Below are 22,283 nucleotides of genomic sequence, written 5' to 3'. Positions count from 1 at the left end.
GAGAGAGTTTATCGCGTCAAGATCAAAAGAACATCAATTTGAAATTATGGTTAATCACAACCTTGGCTTATCGCTTCGTCCTTCATCAGACAGTACCTGTTTCCAGGATCTTAGGACAATTCCCTTATAACATTCCTCGGCTCATGAGTCATGGGATGTCACCGTTACTGTCTCCGCCATTGACTTCCAAAGCAGTCGCCTGCTTCGCCAAGCCCCATCCGTCTCTCAATCCATCGAGCCATGTCGAGATGGGAACGACGTCTCCGCCAACACGCCGTCCATCTTCAAGATGACCACCAACACGCACATTCCCAAACAAAGGTCCAAGGTAACTCTCTCTGTCCCACTTGGGAAGATACAACCAGTCGTGAGTCTTGTTACACACAGTCCCATCTGCTGGTTGAGGCCAGAGCTTGTCCTCCTTCAGAAGCTGCAGACATTCGTTACAGAATCCTCTGTCGAGACAATACTTGCAGAGATTTATCGGCATCTCAAAGTCCCACTTCCTCTTGCATGGGCCGTCGCACTGGAACCAAAATGTCGAGAACGCTTTTAGCTTCGAAAACTGGGCTAGCTTCGACTGTATTCCCTGGCAAGCGGCCTTGAGCTTTGTTTCCTCCTCGCCAGTGTCCTTGGAATTGGAAAGCCTCTTTTCTACTTCCTTGGAAACAAACTGGAACTGCTCGTCCAATGTAGTTAACGATGGGTCGTTGCCGAGGGCGACAAGTAGTTCTCGGCTGAGGCTCTGCTCCGGGTCAGTCTCGAAGTCTAGCACCCAGTTCATGACCGATGTCCCGCCTGGCGGGGGTAAGAGGAGGGAAAATCCAGAGAGGGCATTAAGTAGGTCACCGCGTCTCATCAAGATACTCGCGAGATTGTAGTAGCCTTCCCAGTCGTTTTCATCTGCGTCATCCGAAAGCATCTCAAAGGCAGATTCGATGAGAGCCTGCGCAAGGGCCTTAGAATCAGAGTCATTGCCGCTGACGGAGTAATAAGATAGGAGGTAGGATTTTGACGTGGTCAAGTCATGCTGTCTCTCGGCCTTGACGAGAGATTTGAGTTTCTCAAGGTGCTCTTGCTGATTCGCGGGGTCTTGTGAGGTTCTCGCCTGCTCAAAATAATGCGAACTGAGCAACGTGCTGGCCAGTTGAAGATGCCACGTATTGTACCCGGTATCAAAGTCTAAACACTTGCGCCAGCAATCAAGGGCAGCGGCTCTAGACGAGGCGGCTTCGGCTTCGACGTTGTAGTGGTAGATGGCAATGCCTTTGTAAAGCTGTGCCACGGTCAAAAAGTGTAACGTGTTTTCCTTTTCGGCTTTGCGTATTATATCATCGATCGCCAAGAGAAGATGAGCGAAGAGCTCAGAGTTTCGAGATGCGACCGACAGGAATTCGCCAACTGTAGCGCTGGTATTCCTGGACATCAATTCCTCGATAACTTGGCTGAACCAACTTGCCTTTCCCGGTGTCGTCTGGCGCGCCGAGAGGTCGAGCAACAACTCAATCGCCGCCGGTTCGTCATCATTTTGGAGCAGCGCCAGGAGAAGTTCCGAAAGTACAACGTGGTCCTCTGGTGCCAAGGCAAGCGCTTTCCGCATGTACTCAATAGCTCGCTTCGGCTGCTGGAGTTCGCTGTACCACTTTGCGAGCTGAATGTAGTTCTTGCCGAGTCTCGCATCGTCTTTGGGATCCTCGCTCTCGAGGATCTGAACCGCCTTGTCCACTTCTTGACAAGCCTCCAGGAACTTCCCGTCCCTTGCCAGTGCGTTGGCTAAGCCTTCGAGGCATGTTGCGCTCGGGTTGCCACGGTCAATTGCCCTCTTGAATTTTTCGATTGCTTCAGCCACCTCATCCAGTTCGTAGTGAGTCTGCGCGAGGCGTTCGTCCCATACAGAATCTGGCTCCGTGACACCAAGTATTTCTTGACACCAACTCGCCACCTCATCAACGGTACAAGGGTCCTTCTGTTGGGAACTCTTGACGCTGCCGGCATCGCTACCATCATCCCCAGCTTCCGGAGGATTACGTTCCTTGGGAGGCTCCTAATAAATAGTGTTAGTGTCTCCAATTCCAGCCCCTGGACGCGAAGGGATAGATGAGAGACAGAGGGGAGAGAAGGGGGGGAATTGCATACCATTCCCAAATAGTCCCGAAGCCACAGGTATGCCTGCTTGACTTCCCATTCCCTATCTTGGACCCAGTGCTGGGCGACTGTTTTCATGACCTTCTCCAACAAAGCATGATACGGGTTGCTATTGGAAGCAACTTCTTGGAGCCATTCCCGATCCAGTCTTCCAAGATGGCGAACGACGGATGGCTCCTTGAGCCACCCAAGGAATATGTCCAGTTCGTCAGGGGCACGATACCAAATCAGATCATGGCAGCTATCCCAATGGGTTTCAATCACTTCGCCGGACACAAAGAGCGAGAAGAGACCGTCGCCGATCTCTCTCTTCTCCAGAGGAGTAAGGGCGTCGAGCTCGGTGGCCTTGTCCAACGCCTCCAGGTGTTGGGGAAGGTAATTGAGTAGGTAACTCCCTAAAGCTTGTGTTTTGGGGTTCGGTGGCTCAGCGAGAAGATCAAATGTACGTCGCACTATCGCGAGGTGCGCGTCAAACTCGTTTGTTTGAATAGTTCCCTTGACATTTTGGTGTTCCTCGAGTTCTTGAAATCCAAAGTTATCCTGGGCCGTCTTCTGCATGAAGCTCCATAGGAAGGACTGCACGCTTGACAAGTCCGCCTTGGTGATTGTGATCGTGGCGCTAAACTTGGGCGTGTCATCTACGTTTCGCGGTTCGGTCCTCTCCTTCTTAAGCAAGTCTTCCATGCCATCAACGATACTCACAAAACCGTTGCTGTATACCTCGAAGATGCTCGCGTATTTCCCCTTCAGCTTTTTTTCCAGCTGGAGCATAGATCGAGTTTTAAATCGCAGAAACTAAAAAGATTTAAGCGCGTCAGATCAAGATACTCAAGTTATTGTGACAAAGGGACACACCGGGGGCGATCTCACCAAAGCCGCATTGAGTTGCTCGATATTGAAATAGACAGAGCCAAATATTACCCATATCAGCAGCTCGTTCAATTCGTTGATTTCATCTGGCCGCAGTGTGTCTTCCAGTTTCTTGAGGGCGATTTGGGAAATAGCCTTTTCATCCTTGTTCGACTCTTCAAGAATCGTGTCGACCTCGGATTCCAGCCCATCGGCCGCGACAACAGCCTTGATTTTCTCCAGGGCACTCCTCACTTTGTAGTAGTTTCCTCCTAGTTCAGTAGACAACGTCTCTCGAATTTTGTCTCGTATTCTGGTCGAGTCCTCATCATCATCTTGGAGGATATCGTCGTTCTTGAGCTCGTTGTCAATGTAAAGGCGGATATCGCCGTCGTTATGTTTCTCAACGTCGATCTTGGAGTAAACCAGATCCTGACCCATCGCCTCAAGGGTGCTAGGCCTTACTGATAAGAGGACTCGAACGGGAGAGTGGGCAGAGCCGAGGGTTTCCAAGACAGAGAAAAACTGTTCTCTGCTTTCCTTGTACGATTCGGGTAGAGAGGCTAGGCCGTCGATGACCAAGTAATGTGCGACTCTTCCCTTCGGGGCACCAATGCCAAAGAAATCCCAGAGCTCTTGGCAAGAGGCATCCCTCATGAACTTCTTGATATCCTCTTTGGCATCGCAGCTCTGCGATATTCTCTTAGCGTAGGCAGAGTCCGCCTCAGCGAACTGCATGGCGATGCATTTCAGAGCAGTTTCTATTGGCCGTTTGGTAGTGTCGTTCTTTTCGATGCTGCTGGGGAAAAAGTAGCTTGCAACCAAGGTTCGGGGCGACTGCCTGTTAGGGGCCTTGTATACGGCTCTCAAGTGGTGGACAACAGAAGACACGACGAATGATTTTCCAGTATTGGAGTCCCCGGTCAAGAGAAAGAGCGCATTGGCTTCGGCGTCATCTCTTTCGGCCCATTTGTGAAAGTCCGGGTGCTTCTCGCGGTCCTCAAACCAAGCTGCCGTGTCTGCAATGCAATCACGGTAGAGGTTGTCGCAGATGGTTTTGGAATCTTTAATGACGCTGTCTTCAAGGTCGACTTTGTCTTTGATATTTTGAAGATGGTTCCGCCTCGTCTCATCCGACTTGCGCTTGTCGTCTGCGTCTTTCAGATGGGCGACGTAGACTGCAATTTCGTCGATGCGCAGGCCCGTTTCCGATGCTTTGTCTAGAATAGTGGTAAGGCTGCTGTTGGTTTCGAGCACGACCTTGAGGGTCTGCGTGGCTTGAATTGAAGTGTGGGCGGCCGTGAGGCTTTTGAAATTCTCGATCTCGTCTTTGACGCCGGAGTCCTTGTCCAGAAGAACTAGGCTGACCGCCACCTTGAATTTCTTCCATCGCCCAGAATCTCGCAGCTTTATGGATAGCGAACAAATATCGACGAAGCTTATCATGAGCTTGTGAATAGCTTGCTTCAACTCGGGTTCAATTTCGTTAAACTGTTCGATTCGTTCATAAATTCTGAACATGCTGAGGCCGGGACCCAGAGTTTCAAACAGGCCATCTATTGCCTGGTGGAAGGACTGAAGCTTCTCCGGAATGTCCAGGAGCAACGAGAGTGCGTTGAAACAGAGGCTCGACGGAGGAAACACCTACGGGTCCATCTCAGTAAGAATACACCATGAATGATAACAAGAAGTGAGGCAAGTTCACCCACCATATCAGCACCCTGCGCGGCCACGCCACCGAGGAGTTTCAGGCAGCGAATGATATCGATGCCAAATTCCTTGGCTTTTTCAGTACGCGATGACGTGTTAAATGAAGAATTGGCCATCACTGGTTGCTGGCGCTTCTCAATCACGCCCACACAGTCGTCCAACGTCTTAGGCGGTTTCAAATCGAGCGACAGGCCGGTACGATCGGCGAACCTCGCCGAAGCATCCTGCCACATGCTCTTCATCGTGAGATCTTGAGCCTTGTAGGCCCCATCTTCTGCGTCCATGACGTCCTTCTCGGGAAAATCGGGATATCTCACGCCACGAAGAAAATTTCGAATCAGTCACGACCGGGCTGGGGTCGCTGCGACGTGATGCGGAGCCCGAAGGTTCGTTAGGGGGTATGCGCGACGCTTCTGCGAAGGAATGTGCAATGCTGGCGCTGTTGGAACCAAAATGAAAGATGCACTGAACTCCCTGCTCACGAGGATCGTGGTGGCTCGACTCAGTTGAGAGAAAGCCGTTGAGGCTGCCCGATTTTCTTCTCGCTCCTCGTCGATCCCTTGCTCTAATAAATAAATACGAAGTACTTCGTACCCTAATAATATTTCTTCGAGACCCCTGCCCCCCCTCTCGCTCAGACTCTCATCCTCACTCACTCGCAGCGACTCAGCATCGTTCCACACTGGCAGTCTGATCCTTCGTGCACAGGGGGTAGAGACCAATGGAGGCACAAGTGCATGCTGACGTGAGATTCAGCTCCGCCCTGCACCAATCAGCCTGGTTGGGGAAATTGCTTGGCGATCCTGGGAGTATCTTTGTACATACACAGTACATAGAACTTTCTCTCAATGCCAAGGAAATGCGCCCTTCAGGCGGGGGTCGGAGCCCTTTTTCGGACATCCTAATAACCGTTTTCTTAACTATCGTGACATTTTCTTTCGAGCTATCCGATTTCAGAACGTTTTCTGTGGCACTCGGCCCACAACCGGACAGTCAGGTGGGGCGGGGGATCTGGCGCGTCGGGTCAGCCCTAATGGGAAGATTAGCCGAATCTATCCCGAGCCCACTAAGTAGTCTCCGGTAGCGTTTCTTTTTACGAGAAAAAAACTTGTCCAATTCCAAGCGACGTTTTGAGCCGTGCTTCCTCCTCGCCAGTTTTCGTCCCTTTCCTCTTCACGAACGTTTCCAAGGACCAAATCTACAGCGATGTCCTTTAATCCAGAGAGGGTTCCGCACTGCTACTATTGCGGACGGGCGGGAGTAACTAGCGAGACATGCCCCAACAAAACCCACCCTCGATGCGGCACCTGCGGGTACTGCAGGCAGAAAGGCCATAGAAAGGTGGATTGTCCAACGATACCACCTTGCCGCTTTTGCGGTCGGAAGGGTCATAAATCAGAACGCTGCTATTCTCGCCCCGCTCAGAACACCATTGGCCAGCAACCCCATCAGAACAAGGGTTCATCGCAGTCACAATCTAAGGAACGCCGACCACTGGGGAGACAAGAGCCAGCCCTCGGGAGGCCGTCTCTGCCATCAGCCTCTGTGAGGACTTTTAGGAAATGGGCATCTTTGAATGCCATTGTGGCTTGTCCTAGCGTGCCTGAAGTTATCAAAGAGGGCGATGTCGTATGGAACCCTTAACCTTTCCCTCGTATAATTCTTCCTTCTACATTATAGAAAATACATCTAACCAGACTCCAGGATGGGTTTAACATCATATCTAAAATCCAATTCCCTGATATGGTGAATATTATTAGAGAATTGGTGAATAAACTTGCCGAGGAGACCTCAATCGATCGCCCTCGCGAGACGCCAATTTGCCCAGAACTTGTACAATCCAGGTATAGGGAGTGGCTCCGGGCAATTGGGGGCATCGAGAAGGTTGTCAAGACCGCCGTGGGTTTCATTGACCCACGCATTTTCGAACTTCGCGACAGTGTTCTTACCCACGAAAGGCAAGTTTGATATAACCGCCTTTCCAAAAGCTGCGTCTGCTAATAATGATTGTAGGCTGCTCGATGTATATGACTCACAGAAGCGCGACGCCGTGCCTTGGAGTGATTCCGCTGGTTATGTGAACGTTGTCAAAGACGCTCGAAACCAAGACTACCTACGTTTCTATGTTGGGCAGTCTCGCGAAATTAGGAGGCGCATTCCCTATCATATTTCAGAGATCCTCAGCGGTTCCGCGAATTCACTCCACTACTTTATCTGTTCCAGAGGTCGTGGCTTTCGATCGGCAATGTTCGTCAGACTTTAGGAAACCCCGACAACGTCCGAGAATCCCGATACCTCTTACTTCTCTAATATACTAGAGATGGCATTTTGCCGAGCTTTCCAGTCTTTACCAGCGAAAGTACTGGAGGATTCCTTTGGACCTCCAGGAAATGGCGGCAAGTACGCTAGCGTGGGTCTCAATGTTATCTCTCCCCTTTTGCAGTCGCAGACCTCTGCATTAGATGAGATGTCAAAGCTTCCATTCCTGGCAGCGTTATCCTCATCCCCAGACCCTGAAATCAAGCAGTGGCTTCAAAACAGAGGGGCAACTCGGCAGTCTCATACCCAGATCTTAGCGATGAGCAAAAATCGCCTTGGCCCAAACTGTATTCAGTCGCTGATTTCGGCCATGCATCATTTGCAAAACCCCCCGGACCCTACATCCTTTTCTTCTCAGAGTCCAGACGATGATGGCGATTCAGCAAGTCGTGCACTGCAAACGATATCGGAAACATGGAAGGCTACTACTGAGAACCGGATTTCATTCACCAATCCTTTTGGCTTAGCATCCTCACGGATCGCGCTTATCCTTGATCATGGCGAAGTCAAAGACGAGCCAGCTATTGTCAAGGAAACAACTGATTCGACATTACGACCACCTTGGGGTATTATCGAAAGCGGATTCACCAACGAGACTTGTCGAATCTGGACCCTGGCTTTCAGCCAATACTCCGAGTTATCTCTCGCAGCCATCGAGCTGATCCAGGAACCAAAGCTCGAAAACCAACTCACAAAGTTCCATCGAGACCTCATTCAAAATAGCTCCCATAGAGTTATCTTTCTTTGCGGCCCGAATGTCCGCAGGGTTATTCTCGAGGGCATACCACCTTCTACACGCTGCAAGCTCAAGTTAGAACTTGACCTCTGCGAGTATGAAGTGTACCTTGAGAAGTCAAGCCCCTTTCCACGACTTTACCTGTATTGCCCTGAAGTGCCTCCGGATTCTGCGCTGAAGCAATGGGCAACGGCTCGCCGGCTTGATATGATCATCAAGTTTGCGGCTGTTGTCACGGGAACTCAACGAAACCGGAGCGGCTTGTTCGAACGAGCTGGGGCAGTCCTTCAGATAATTCGCCAAGCACGTGAGGAGAGGCGCGGAGGTGCCAAGCTCACATGTGAGAACCTGGACATCAACCTCCGAGCCTGGCTTCACCGGAAGGGTATTACTGAAGACTCAGATATCAGGGAGGTTGAGAAGGCTGCTGGCTCGTTGACTCGGGGCTTATTGATGCTCCTTCATCTCCTCCCGAGGGACCCCCGATCAACGAGCACAGCATCCGCAGTGCTGAAAAACCCAACCCGAAAACGCCTACGGCAAAGTAAGCCTTTTGACCGGAGTGAATTCGAAGCAGTTGCTCAGATATACAAGAAGGCAAAAGCCTCTGTCGAGAAGGACGTTTTAGAAAACCTTACCAGCGCCACCCAAGATACAAAGCCAGACTCAGTTGTCGATATGAACCAGAGTATCCAGAATGAAGGTTCAGGTCAGGGAACAATTCTCGAAACAGAATTGGGTTCGTTGAATAGCGAACTACCGGGAGAGGCAGACTATGCAGCCTTCAATGAGCTACTTGCCTCCAATCCAACATGGGAGACAGAATTCGATACCGACAAGATTGAAAGCAGGGAGTTTAAAGATATTTTAAGCCTTGCTCACATTGGCAACCCCCAAATTGGACAAACGCTTGGGAACGTTACTGAGGGGGTTAGAGATGACAGGCCTCACCCAACTACATTCTCTCGTCCGTCAACAAGGCACCTTGGCGTAGCGCAATACCCATGGCAGTCTGGTAAAAGATCTAAAGAGGAATGGGAGACGAAGCACAAAACCGAGGGCTATCGGGCCACTGCACCAGACAAGGTGCACAGCGCAGGACGTGTCGTGACGCTATGTTACATGATGCTTACGTTTCCTAGCCACTGGGAGTTCGGTGAGAGGTTTATTACCATTTTCCCAGAGTTCTCCGCTCCAGGAACTAGAAATCCCGATGTATACGCCACAGCTGCACTAGAGTCTGATCCGGCAAGCCGATTGGCGATAAGAGCATGCGGCAAGCTGAAAGATGGCGAGGAGTTCAGTATTTACATGCACCGCGATACCGAGCAAGCAGTCTTTGCAGCGAACGCTTTTGCAGATAGGGTTCTAGACGGCATCGACAAGCGCGATTTGCACCGGCGTCCGCGGCGATATGTTCATCCACCTCAAAGATCTCGATAACGCCTGAACGTTTTCTCATGTATTGACTCTAATAGGTTGCTAGACAGCGCTCAGCAGAATAAATCCAGCCTGAACGACTTCCAAGAAGCTGTCGCCGGGTGACCTTGATTTTAGAATTTCCTTAACTAAACAATAGTCAATTACCCTTCTCTTAAATTAACGTAGAAAAAAATTATTCCTAAACAAAGGTAACTCGACCATCCTTGCTTAAACGTAGTTTCGTCCTCCGGAGAACGGAGGGTTTCGTTAAGACGATGGAGGAGGCAAAAAAAAATCGATAGCAGCAGGGTTCGAACCTGCGAGACCGAAGTCATGGGCTCTCCAAGAGCGTTTGGTCTTCAAGGCCCACCCATTAACCACTCTGGCATGCTACCCGGTATTGGGTGCGGGTAAGTCGCTAAACCACTTTTAAAAACCTCTGAGTCTATGCTGACTAATCATATACTTAGAGTGGTTGGAGATTGTGATGCAGGGTAAGGTGGATTTTCATTGGCTTGATTCTACCTACAATATGAAATTGAAGACAGGACAGAAGTCATGATAATTGAGAGCAAGGGAGGATCTCGCGTGAGTTGGGGCACGAGTAATAATTATATACCTCTCGAAGGGACGGTCTGCTATCTTTTCTGCATTGCGTCTTAGAGGATGAACAGATCTAGGGTTCCAGGGTCCAATGACTCCAATCTTGACCCAAAAATACTTCATTATTATTCAGTCCCCCATGGACTGAATTTTCCTACTGTACCAAGTCTGCGGAAGGGGTTAGTCACTGGAGTAATGTCCTTATGCCAATGAAGAAAACGTACACTTTCATAACCTGCACCCACTGACCTGGGACCAAGTTGTTTCAAAAGCCACGGCGTGTCGACTCTCTTTGCGCACACCTTTGCTTGTTCGACGGTAATCTCGCGGTTGAGGATTATGTTGCGCGGAAGGGACGGTTCAAGGACTGCCGGCCGACCAATGCCTACGATATCGCATGCTCCCTCTGCGACGGCAGCCTCCATGCCCCTGCGAGTACGAAAACCACCTGTAACCATGAGGACGGTGTCGGGAAGGCTCTTCCTTATCTCTCTGGCAAAGTCCAAGAAGAAGGATTCTCGGGCCACTGTCCTCTTGGATACCTGTGCATTCTGCCCCTCCCCGTGTCCTCTCATCATCTGGGAACTCGTCAGCAAATGCATTCATTTGGTGTATCTTGGGCCTGCAAATAGAGATGCCCTGTCCGTACCATGGGATTTTCATATGAGCCGCCACTGATCTCCAAAAAATCTAGCCCTGCGCCTGCGATGGCCGTAGCCTGCTCGATGCAGTCACCTAACTCCGTACGTGACTGCGGCCTGTCAGGTTGCTGATCTGCTGAGTTGAGCTTGAGGCCTAGGCAGAACGTTTGCGGCACCACAGCACGAATCGCTCGGATGATGTCGACGACAATTTTTGTCCTCGCTTTCGGAGATCCGCCATAAGCGTCATCTCTCAAATTTGTTTTCGCTGACAGGAATTGGGCGAGGAGGTATCCATGTGCGGCGTGTATTTCGACCCCATCAAACCCTGCAGCAGCAGCTAAGCGTGCCGAATTGGCGAAGCGCTGTACCACATCTTCAATGTCCGATATCGACATCTCCCGCGGTGTACCAAATATTAACTTGGTCACGGCCTTCGAGATTAAGCCTGGTCCGAAATCTAGGGGCACGGCACTCGGGGCAACAGTCTTGTCCATGAAGCCTCGCTTTCCGGCTCCCAGGGGACTCTGTCGCCCAGGGTGGTTAAGCTGCATGATTGCGGGCGTGCCATTGCGACGGATTATTTCGGCAAGGCTCTTGAATGCCGCCAGAACCTGTTCCTCCTGGGACAATGCCGGGTCTATTGACAGGTCGTCGCTCGCACCCAAATATCTCATGTTTATTTGGACGTGGCCCGTGAGGATCATTCCCCATCCTCCATCGGCCCAAGCACCATAGCTCCGGGCAAATTGAGCTGATCTCGGGAGCTTCTGGGAATCAGCCATTTGCTCCGTCATGGCTGCCTTGGCCAGCCGATTGGGTAAAACGAGCCCACATGGTAGCTTAACAGGCTGGCTGAGCGGAGAGGTCATGATAGGGTTGAACCGAGGAAGATGATGTTGCTATAATTAATGTTGGGACATCTGATACGATGGTATGCATGTATTTCGGCCGGATATCGATGTTATGAAAGGAGAGTTGAGATCCCTTGCCAGGAGGCGCGGTGCTCGTTTTTGACCCATGACTGAGTAGGAACGGACGCGGAGACACGCTCGTGGCGGTTCGGGAATCGGCCTTTTGATTCTCCCGCGCCGAGCTTTTTTCTATTCTCCACACGGAATAGTTTCCACCAACGGACCGACGTGGTTGAGTCTTGAGCTCATGGGACGGGAAGATCAATAGTATTTTATACCATTTTGTATGTATTTATAATGCTAATAAATGCTGGAGCTTACGATTGGCTCCGGTTCCGATGCATTGCTCCCTAGTCAGGAGAGTGAATTTGTAATCGTAATAGATTGTAAGACCATCCAGGCTGCACAACAATATTACTACGATATTGCGAAAAAGATGAAATTCCCCAAGCCACCTCTAGTTCAGGGCTCCACGGTTTCGGCAAATCCGTCTGCGAAAGGAAGATAGAATCAATACCATGGACTCGGGTGACAGGCCTTTCGACCCGCGCTCGAGCGTTTGCCTCCTGCTGTGGCCCCACGCCAGGGTCCGTCTGGTTGTTAGAGGCGAGTTTCAGTTACCGGGAATACTGCTCCAACTTGAATCATATTTGTCAACGGAGTATTAGCTTTGGGAGACAAAAATGATCACTCTGTTTCACCTAGCATGCTACGAGGTTGCCAATAACAATGTTCCTTGTAAAATGAATACATAATAGATGTGGCATGATTGGCAGCAAGAGTTTTTTATTTATCCTGTACTGACCACCTGTGTATTACGTTCAGGAACAGAGGTAGCTTGGTCATCACATAGAACCTCATTTTCCATTAACAGCGGATACTCCCTTGTCCCGAGCCTTTTGCACTTCGAGGAGGTGCAGCAATGGACCTTTGGGCGCATCTTCTCGATCAACCATTAGTTCTATCATCCTCAGCCCCTTTCCGTCCTTGACACGGTCGTCATTCATGATCTCGTTCAGCTCCCCCCAGGTTGTAGCCCGACTAGTATACGCGTCTTTGGGAGCTCCAAAGAAGCTGGGTGCCTCCAGGTATCGCCAGGGAGTGACGCCATTGTACTTCTGGTTCCGGCCGTGAATGCATCTTTCGATGGTATATCCGTCATTATTTAGGAGAACGACCACAACATTTAGATTGTGGTGAATAATGGTCGCCAATTCTTGGGCTGTCATTTGAAAACTCCCGTCTCCGATGAAGAGGATTGTGCGCGCGTTCTCGATACCAAAATAGTTGGATGATTCACTCAACTCCCGTTGAGCAAGCGCGGCTCCCTGGGCACCGGGAAGCATATATCCGATGGAGAGCCATGTCACTGGCGTAAAAAGCCGAGTGTGTTTCGGCAAAGGCATCTCTCGAACGCCGTAACCAGCGGTGCCAGTCTCGCCAAGAACGATGTCGCCAGGGCGTACAAAATTGGCTAGAATGCGCCATAGCTTGTCTTGGGAGAGTGGTTGGTCACTGGCCACCTCTGAAAAGGAGACCTTGTATTCGTGAGGTAGGTTGGGATAGGGGCCCACGGACTGCAGTTTGGATGCGTCAAGGTCCTCAATGAGCCGGGTCAAGATCTGTTTGGCGGGGATGTCCCGGTAGAGATCGTTCCCAAGGTCCACCTGGGTGTCGGTGAAGGAGATGGTAACTTCTGCTCTTGGGATGCTGGTGTATGCAAACGTGTTGGTGGAGCTGAAGTGAGGACCAAGACACAGTATCAAGTCGGCCTCTTTTACGAAGGTTTGAACCTCAGGGTTATCAAATCTTCCCTGGTAGATTCCGTGGAAATTCGGCACAGTTTCGTCCAACAGACCCTTTCCAAAGGCTGACGCCCAGGTGGGCCAGTTTGTAGCTTCCACGAGCTTCTGCGCAATGTCAACAACCCCCATGGGTCTAATCTCACCATCAACGAGGATGATGGGTTGTTTCGCATTGTAAATTTTGCTGAGGATTTTGGCAAGCACATTGTCCAGCTCTGGATTCAGGCTGATTTCATGCACGCCCTCAAGGGGTAGTTCCAGCCTCTTTTCATCAACTGGCGCTGACACGAGGTCCACGGGGAATTCAAGATAGACCGGGCGGCTATGACGAAGGCATTGTCTCAAGACGTCATCGATCTGCTGGGGGCTTGTGCGGGGGTCCCAGAGCCGAGTCTGCGCGACCGTTACATGGGCGTGCATTTGTGCGAAACGCTTGTACTCTCCATCGTTGAACGTATGGTGGATGAGGAGTCGTGAGTCATGAGATTCCCTGGCGGGTATGCCGACAATGTGCACCACGGGAGCTCGTTCGGTGTATGCCCCGGCGATGGCATTTATCGCGGAGAGTTCACCAACGCCGAAGGTTGTGACGAGAGCACCGAGACCTTTGATTCGTGAATAGCCGTCGGCGGCGTACGCAGCGTTGAGCTCATTTGCGTTGCCCACCCACAGCAAGCCGGAGGGTTCGACATAGTCCAGCAAAGTGAGGTTATAATCCCCTGGTACGCCGTGGATAGACCCGACACCTAGTTGTCTGAGACGACGAAAAAGGTATTCTGCAAGTGGTATGGTCGAAGTCATGATTGATGATGAGATGCGTGTAAGGGTGTGTGAGGGTGAGTGTGACTGTATGTGTGTGCAAGTATTGTTGTGCAGAAATATGTGTGTGTGTTCGTGCTTCGTCCAACATCACGATTCCAAACGACTGCAACCGCGTCTCTTTATATCCGGCGCTTAGTGTCGGTCCCGTGACGGGTGCCGAGGCATCAAGGTTAGAATCGGTGTTAGGGGGTCACGTTGGTGACACGGGGATGTGCGGGGTCTCTCCGATTGCCCCGATGACTGGAAAGCACCGGAGCCCGGTAACGCTCAGACCCTACCTAAACTGAGTATACTCCTCGATGCTTGCTTCCGCTTGCCATATTGGTCCATGGCAAAGGCTAGAATCCCGACTAGCTGGGATCTTGCCGCCTTTAATACAGCTTCGCCTGCGCCCTGTCGCTTACATGCAATGCAACGATTTCGGCTCAGTGTGATTGAGCCAGCATCTAGATTGCTTTTTGGGGAATAACCAGTTGGCTGCCCACCCTCCTTCCCTTGAGAGTGTGACAATACTTTATGGCGATAGCATCTGAATTAGACTTTCAACCATAAGCAATGTGGTAATTTAATACTTTCCATGAACACTTGCCCTAGATTCGATGGCAACCTTCTGCACAATAAGGACCTGTCCCGCCGTCTATTACTGCCTAGAGATGATGTCACCGACTGTGATGAGCGGATCCGTTGCTCAATATCTAATTAACTGGTTTGATGCTTCTCATTATTTGGAACCCCAACAGCATGCGAAGCTCGCCTTCGCATCCTACCCATTGACGTCACTTGTCGGTGGTTCTTAAATTGCACCCACCATTTGCTCCATATTAGCACTCTAGCGCCAACCGTCCAGTAGAAACGATTGGTTCGGTGGTGTAGTTGGTTATCACGCTTGTCTAACATCCACAAGGTGCTGGACACAAGAGGTCCCCGGATCGAGCCCGGGCCGAATCATCAAGCTTTCTTTTTTCTTCCTTCTTTCCTCACACAGCCCTCCCTCAAAAGCTAGCTTCTTTTCTCCTTCTTTCTGTTATCCTCTACCTTTTTTTTTTTTTTTTTTTTTTTTTTTTTGGGTTTGGTTTGGCCCTCTTCTGTTGTTTATTTATTTATTTAATTTTACATTTTACGTTCCATCAGCCAGCTACGTTTTCATTTCTTGGCAACTGTGCCTGCAAGACCGGAGGCGCGATTTCCCCGAGAGATCAAACCCTGATAGCCTTCATGCCTCCAACGTGCGGATAGTGTAGGCGTGGCGGTTTGTCACGACATTCTCCTGATGAGCACGCCAAACCGGATATAAGCATGTCGCCCTGCAGAGGGGAAACGAGATGGACGGACCGGTGGATGCACTTGATTTCTGACCGAGGAGAATGAGATGAGAGAGTTGACTTGATGTAGCATCTCTATGCTGTCAGGCCTGCGGCGACGAAGGGATTATATTATATCTGCTTAAAGCTATATTAAAATAGTGTAGATTGCATGTAGAGGGGCAGTCGAAGAAAAGTTACGATGCGTCAGACGACATTCAGGGTCGTGGGAGCGACGAGATGTGTCTCGCCAAGAACACCCTTCAAGACTAGAACCAGCTCATCAATGATACCGAGGAATTTCAAGTAAGCGCTCAGAGCCAAGCAGAAACGGCGATAATCCTCGTTACGAATGAGGTCCGGGTCGTGTGCGAGGTCGATAACGGGATGGTGCTGCTGCCAGAACTCGAATGATCGTTTGACGAGCGGCGCAGGCAGAATTTCTGGCAATGGGTCGCCCGTTTTTAGCGCCTGTTCGCATATACCGAGTACCGCCATGATTTCACCAATCGTTCGATGGTCAAGGATTCCTATCAGCCGTGCAAGTCGGTCTTGGTATTCGAGTGGTAGTGTCCCTGAGAGTGAGAGCAATCGGCCGAGATTGCGATTCATGCCCTGGCAGAGGTTCTTGACCAAATCGAGACTCTCGCTGTCGAACTTAGAACTTGAAAATTCGAATCGAAGGAGGTCGATCAAGTCCTCCAGCATCAGCAACGACTCGTTCATTTTCAGTGAGATGGTTTCCGCTAAGAGTCCCCCGTCTTCAGAAGGTTGGCTCCAACAGGAAAGTAGCAACGCATAGTGGTCGGATAACGTCCGAAGCGAGTGTGAGAGAGACTTGGAAATGTGTCTCGCCGCTGACGGAGGGCGGGGAAACAGTTCAACGACGGTTGCCGCGGCTATACCGACAAGAACGAGCAGCAGACGTCTCCAGAACACGTTATACCCTACTCCAATACTACCATACTGGGGGATGTGGCTGCGAAATTCACGTTAGCTTCGCTCTCTGCTTTCTCTCATTCACTCACTCGCCGGCAACAAAAAGGCATCGGCGGATTGAACACGACCTCCTTTCCACTTACTGGTCATCGTAACTGTAACCCACGACCAGCACGAAAGTTGCACCACCCATGATGCCTCCTTGGAGAAGATGCGGCGGCAGATACAGACGGACCCAAAGTAATAGCACAAGCATAACCGCCATCACGGCTGAGAGCCCGTAGGGATTTCCAGGCCCTGTTCCGGAACCGACATACCAGGCGGCCAGACCCAAGGCCCCCCCCACGACGGTTCCGATAACACGGGAAATGACGGAAAATGTGAAGTCGGCCATATACAGAACCAATCCGGTTTGTGCCATAATTAACGCCCAAATGCCTTTTTCGCGATAGTAAAAACCAACAGTCTGAGGGAGTAAGCCAGGGATGGAAACTGCTATTGTGACGACAACCATCCGAAGGGCGTAGAGTCCGTCGTTGCAGGTGAGCCAACGGAATGTCCCGATTATAGCCCGCCCTAGTTTACTCTGTCGTGGGGTGTAGTGCCCGCGGCTGATTCGCAGTCTTTCCTTGGCTGCTTTGGTCCGGTCCTCCAGCACGTCTTCTGGATCATCCTCACAGCCTGGAGCCATATCTGGGACTCTCGAGTTCTTCCCAAATGCCCAAGATCCTGCTTTCTTCAAGCCGGTCGGTCCCCACAGGCGCGCCTTGGGGTACTTGTCAAAAGTCGTCGCGACGAGTTCAAGGAGGGCCTCTGTCTTATCCAGGGTACTAGCCATGTGCTCTTCGAAGACCATTCCAACAACCAGTCCTCGGAGCCGACTGGCTACAGTGGCGTGGGAAACGTCGGGATCCTCCTCGGGGCTGAAACGCGGGAGATAACCGTCAAGGAGCGCCTCGGTCGTATCATGCACGAAGGAAGGTCGGGTCTTACGCAGCAGTGACAGGGTCTCTCGGCACCGTCGGGAGAGTTTCTCACGCTCAGCCGCGGACGGTCTCCAGTACCAGCGTCGGCGGTTTACCATGCGGATGCAGTCCTTCGCAGCGCCAAGTCCCTCTAGGCACGCAGCGATCGCGCTTGCGCTGGTAGTGGTCAGCTGTCGTAAAGTCTCCTCACGAATAGGTTGGTCATCTGGACACTGGAGGCCCTTCATCATTTCCCCAAGCTGAAACAGTTGCTGGCTGCCGATTTCGTGCTTTTTCTCGTCGATGCTCGAGTCCGAGTCGTTGACCTTGTCGGTATACTTTTGCATTGCTCGTACGATGAAGGCCTCCCCTGATATCCGACTGGCATGGAAATCCAAAAGAGATAAGATGGATGCCAGTACCTGTTTTACACCCTCGGTCACTTGCTTGACATCGTTGGGTCCCCAGCAACCAATAGCAAAGTCAAGCGGAAGGAAGACAACGGCCGGCTCCATTTTGCGGTACTCCTCGATAAGTTTGGATTTCGTTTTGGACAAATGCCGCAAACTCTCACTATTGTCATCCTTCTTGCCTCCTAAGGTTGACGAAGTAAAGTGCAAGGGCACCTTAACAAGGTCGAGTAGGTCCTCCACGCTGTCAAGGACCACATGCGAGGTTGACCTTGGGAAGAAGAGTATTGAGCAAACCACGCCGAGTCCAACACCGATCGCGGCGGGTTTCACAATAGGCAGTGGCAAAGTTCCGCTAAAAGACGGCAATACGGGGGTGAAGAGAAGGTATAGGTCGATGACAATAGTGGCAAACAGCTGCGTAAGAGCCAACTTGGGATTGCTAGCACGAAGTCGGGCCTATCGCCAATTGTCAGCTGTACGAAAGAGCCTGGGTATGGGCGGGCGGGAGTAAGGTGGACGGCACGATACCATGAGATATATAAAAACACACGAGAGGCAGCACGCAACTACCGACACTCGTGTATCGAGCATAAATCCCTCATAGATCAGTTGTTGCGCAGCATAGTTGGGCGACGTCCCCGTGTCAGAGGCTTGCTGGGCAGCTGCTTGTTGGAGGGAAGCTAGCTGTGTTTGGGTCTCCGCGTCCGGTCTGGCTGCTAGGGCTGCCTTCATCACAATGGAGCCCCATCCCCAGGCCAGACAAATTCCAATGAAAAGCGAGAGATATCCAAGGACATGGATGAAGACTATCCCGGCCGGGGGGAGGATTAACAGAACGAGACTGTAAGGATCTGTAGTTAGTAAATCCGGTAATGAACCAATCTTTAAAAAAAAAGCGAGGAGACCTTGGTTACCTCGCAAAGAACGTGGCGGGCCCGATGTTAGTGAGGATGGGTGTAATAAACATGAAGATGGACGCTACCCAAGCCGCTACCCAACAACGGAATAAGACCTTGAGATCTCGGGCGCTGAAATGATCCAAAAAGGCGGGTAGTTTCCTCCTCCTCCGCGCACCGTCGTCAGCCCTCGTCATCACCACGGGCGCCACCGGTGGTAGTTTGCCATCTTCCTGGAGGGTCATCTCGTCAGACGCCACGGTTCTGGCTTCTGAGGGGAGAGATGGCCAGGATCGCCTGCACCAGGAGCGACTTGCTTTCGAGCGGGGAATTAGCGAAGGAGGGACAGAAAAGGAAAAAAAAAAAGAAGGAAAAGAAAAGAGACCGATCGACAACGCGCAGACCACAGCGCAAGCTGTCTATCAAGCGTCGGGAAGGGAGGGGAGCTTTCAATAACCTGTAGCTTTGTACCCAAGCCAGCTAGATATACCTTCAGTGGGAGGATGAAGCTCCAAATTTGCGAACGCGTCACCGTATCGGACATTTTCACTATTCCGACTCGAGACGCTGACCTGACGCTAGCTGGGGCTGGTCTCGGTACCGCCGCTGTGACCCACAAGATCAGCAGGATGACCTTCCTATTTTCGCCGCATTTACTGAGACCTAAGATAACCGCGGGTGGGCGGACCTATGAGAGACGAAGAGGTGGTCCTGGGCGATCCTGCAAAATGCAATTTGTCGGGGATTAGCACAGCGAAGGAAAAGCCAATTGTGATTTTCGTCGCCTTCAGAAGCTGAGGACACAACACCGAGGCATAGAAGAGCCAACCAAGCGGTCCTCGCTCAGTCCTCACCTCAAAGGGCCCGCCTGGATGGAGAAAGTAGTAATTTAAGCTGTTGATATTTCCGGGATTATTTCTAGGGTTCCCTGTATGGTTACCCAATCGATCTCAAGCAAGAGCTTATTGCCTCTACACCAGAGTAGGTTTCGGAGTGCGGGATTCGAGAAATCCGAACTCCTTCGTCGGAGGCAAACCCCTGGTCTTCCGGCTCCAGAAGCGGATTCAGGAGAACCCCCGGGCCCGGATGTTCCGAGAAAATAGTGGCTAAGGAGGAGAGTTCAGCATCCCGGCTTCTGGAAAAGCTAGAAGAACTAATGACCTCTTCATCCTTTTTCGCTCTTAGAGATGCAGACGAGATGGTTCTTCTTTCACATGTCAGTGATCCCGATCGGCGTCGGTGCTCTCGGCGGCTTAATTACTTGTGGGGGTTGAGCACATCTCCCACGATTTGAGAGCCTTGGCGTTCTATGCGTTCTATAAATTTTTCCACCACAAATCTTGGCTCGCCGTGGGACCCGAGGAATGGACAGAATACACGAATACACGAATACACGGTGAGAAAATCGGTATATATCCCCGAAAATTATGAAACGCTTGCGGACAAAACTGGAGCGAGTTAATCTGCGAGTAGCGAGGGGAGGTGGGCATGACTCTGATCCTGTCATGTTCTAGATGACCCCTTTTGGCCTCGCGATGTGGTGGCTCCACAGGCCTGACGGTCCTGGAAATGCGCCCTTGTGGCACAAGCTCAGAGTGAGATCTCACGAATATATATACAGAATAGAGAAATCAAACATCACTCTATGCACAGCGCGGCCAACAGCATCTACAATTCTAGATCCTAGAGGACAAGTTCTGAGCAGGATTCTCTCTATGATCCACCTCCACTAAACTCGCAGAAAGATAACCAAATATTGCTCATCGTACCGTTGATAAAGTAGAAAAGGAATGTCGGCATCAATACCGCCTTTGGGAGGACACTGATTTTAGTTAGGGTGTACGATGGGCCCTCCCCATTGTTCCCGCACTTAAACCTGGGGAGAGGCTATTTGTTAGTGTATAGTCTGGTCTTCCCCAGACCCCACATAACGGGTATGCTGCTTAAGTCGTCATTCTACATACAAGCATAGCTTGGGCCTACTGCGAGTTATCTTCCCTGTATATCAGCAAGTCCTATTACCATGACAGAGTCCATGGCTTCAAAGATAGGGGGGACCCAAAAGAGCCTACTATTTACCTACTTGTCGGCATGAGAAAGTGATTCTTCGGAAGTTGAGCCACTTGCTCAAGACACTTAGTTTCGAGATAGACCCAGGCACTTCCAACGTCATGTTTTAAAGATACTGACGGAAGACATGCTGCGAAGTCCCTATTCACGAGGTCATGGTCCTCACAAGAGTGACATGAAGAAGGTATCTATCTACATTCGGTGCCAGAGGCCAAAAGTAAACCGTGATGAACTTACAACTTCCACAGTAGGCAGAATGCGCGGGGATGGATCCGAAGGAAGGCAAGGCGGATGGCATTCCACACCCCTAAACTACCATCTATTAGCCGGATCCCCGGGCCAAAGTATTATACGCCTAAAGTTCACCTTGGCCAAACAGCTTACAGGCATATTGAGGCGAGAATACGTGGTGATGATAACAGGATCGATTGGAAAATCGTTTGTGTTCTATATCTATGCGGGGCAGTGGTCACCCCATTCGAGCAACTAAGTGATAAAGGTATCCGTTGTTCCAATGTAAATTTCATTCTCCATTCGGCTCCCAGCCCAGGGGCGCCAATTCCACGCCGGTGTCGACAAAACCCGGCGCAACTAAGGTACGTCGTCAGCAAGCCAATCTCCTAAAAGGAACGGGATGAAACTCAATTTGCGTACCTGTTGTCCCAACTAGTGTCCAGTCCCCGTGGCTCCTCGCGCTCTGCCACTCCCACTTCGCAATGGGTACCTGCGGTTGCTGGTCCCTGAAAATGTCGGGCCCCAAGGTGACGTCTCTGACGGGCTCCCCCTCACCGGGCCAAAGAGACAGCGTGAGGGGGGCACCCGCATAATAGTGCCAGACTTCGACCGCGTCCACGCGGTGCCACACCGATGAGCCGGCCGAGCCCTCGAGTAGGTAGTAAATGGCGGTGCTAACAGAGCGGTTGTTGATTGTGTCCGGGTCTCGGAAAGTCTCTGTGAAATACCCCTTTTCCGGATTCGGGATAAGGCCGAGCCGAGCGATGACGTCCTTGGCCGGGCGAGCCGAAACAGGGATGTGACGGTGGTCTCCATTCTCGCGGTCCCATCTCCGAGGAGTGGATCTCCCGAGAACTTGCGGTGCCAGGAGAACACCAGCGAAGAAAAAGGCCAGAGAAGTCAGTCTAGCCATCATTTAGGCGGGCGCTGTGAGTGATGAGTTTTGGATGGTGGTTTTTGTTTTCTTTTTGAGGGAGCCTCTCAACGAGCTGAGAGAGGGAGAAGTTAAGAAGGCATAAGTCGACGGAATTCAAAATTCATCACTGTCCGGACTATCCGGGCTGGGAGGGTATGCTGACGTCCCGCTTCCTTTTTTGGTGGAACGAGCCGTCGCACGTGGAGAAGATTTCTGCATCGCCTGATCTTGCCGTGGAAAAAGACTATTTCCTCGCAGGGAGCAACACATACTTTGCAAAGCCACCCTAAGAGTCTAAAATCTGACACCCAGTACGGATTGCGGCTGCAATTGCTAGCGCTGCGTTGCATCCTATTAAGTCGCACTACGGGTCTGGCTTAAGGTTTCAGAACTGTGCATCTCTATCAAAGCTCTCGCTGAACGGCATGAAGGATGGATAAAGATTCTCGTGTTCATTCTCATAGATCTGAATGTCATGGCGCTTTATTACTTGGCCAGGAAATGACTTCACATTTTTCATCAACATTAAACCATAGAGAAAGTAGGTAAAATAAAATAAAATAAAATAAAATAAAATAAAATA

At 50.9% G+C, this 22,283-nt stretch overlaps 4 protein-coding genes and 2 pseudogenes across 4 annotated transcripts; 1 reads left to right on the top strand and 5 right to left on the bottom strand.

Annotated features, from left to right (window-relative positions):
• Window positions 1-148: 148 nt before the first annotated feature.
• On the bottom strand, window positions 149-4,988 carry SAPIO_CDS8030 (Nacht and tpr domain containing protein; the record flags this gene model as incomplete). The annotated part of the gene is made up of 4 exons (XM_016789758.1): window positions 149-2,044; window positions 2,137-2,940; window positions 3,001-4,638; window positions 4,704-4,988. 4 exons carry the CDS (start codon window positions 4,986-4,988, stop codon window positions 149-151), a joined length of 4,623 nt encoding a protein of 1,540 aa, XP_016640593.1.
• A 2,345-nt stretch (window positions 4,989-7,333) lies between these two features.
• SAPIO_CDS8029 lies at window positions 7,334-9,202 on the top strand (annotated as a pseudogene; the record flags this gene model as incomplete).
• Window positions 9,203-9,913: 711 nt separating this feature from the next.
• SAPIO_CDS8028 (uncharacterized protein) lies at window positions 9,914-11,297 on the bottom strand (the record flags this gene model as incomplete). The annotated part of the gene is made up of 3 exons (XM_016789757.1): window positions 9,914-9,952; window positions 10,009-10,362; window positions 10,434-11,297. The coding sequence occupies 3 exons, from the start codon at window positions 11,295-11,297 to the stop codon at window positions 9,914-9,916; spliced, it is 1,257 nt and encodes a 418-aa protein (XP_016640592.1).
• An 899-nt stretch (window positions 11,298-12,196) lies between these two features.
• Window positions 12,197-13,945, bottom strand: SAPIO_CDS8027 (annotated as a pseudogene; the record flags this gene model as incomplete).
• Window positions 13,946-15,474: 1,529 nt separating this feature from the next.
• Window positions 15,475-18,725, bottom strand: SAPIO_CDS8026 (uncharacterized protein; the record flags this gene model as incomplete). Its single annotated transcript, XM_016789756.1, has 4 exons — window positions 15,475-16,246; window positions 16,350-18,040; window positions 18,155-18,425; window positions 18,499-18,725. 4 exons carry the CDS (start codon window positions 18,723-18,725, stop codon window positions 15,475-15,477), a joined length of 2,961 nt encoding a protein of 986 aa, XP_016640591.1.
• A 2,348-nt stretch (window positions 18,726-21,073) lies between these two features.
• On the bottom strand, window positions 21,074-21,700 carry SAPIO_CDS8025 (Uncharacterized protein; the record flags this gene model as incomplete). The annotated part of the gene is made up of 2 exons (XM_016789755.1): window positions 21,074-21,141; window positions 21,205-21,700. The coding sequence occupies 2 exons, from the start codon at window positions 21,698-21,700 to the stop codon at window positions 21,074-21,076; spliced, it is 564 nt and encodes a 187-aa protein (XP_016640590.1).
• Window positions 21,701-22,283: the final 583 nt, after the last annotated feature.

Source organism: Scedosporium apiospermum (assembly GCF_000732125.1).
Source record: "Scedosporium apiospermum strain IHEM 14462 chromosome Unknown SEQ_SAPIO_0117, whole genome shotgun sequence".
NCBI lineage: Eukaryota > Fungi > Ascomycota > Sordariomycetes > Microascales > Microascaceae > Scedosporium > Scedosporium apiospermum.
The sequence above is the reverse complement of the archived record's forward strand: the minus strand, read 5'-3'. Positions and strand labels throughout refer to the sequence as shown.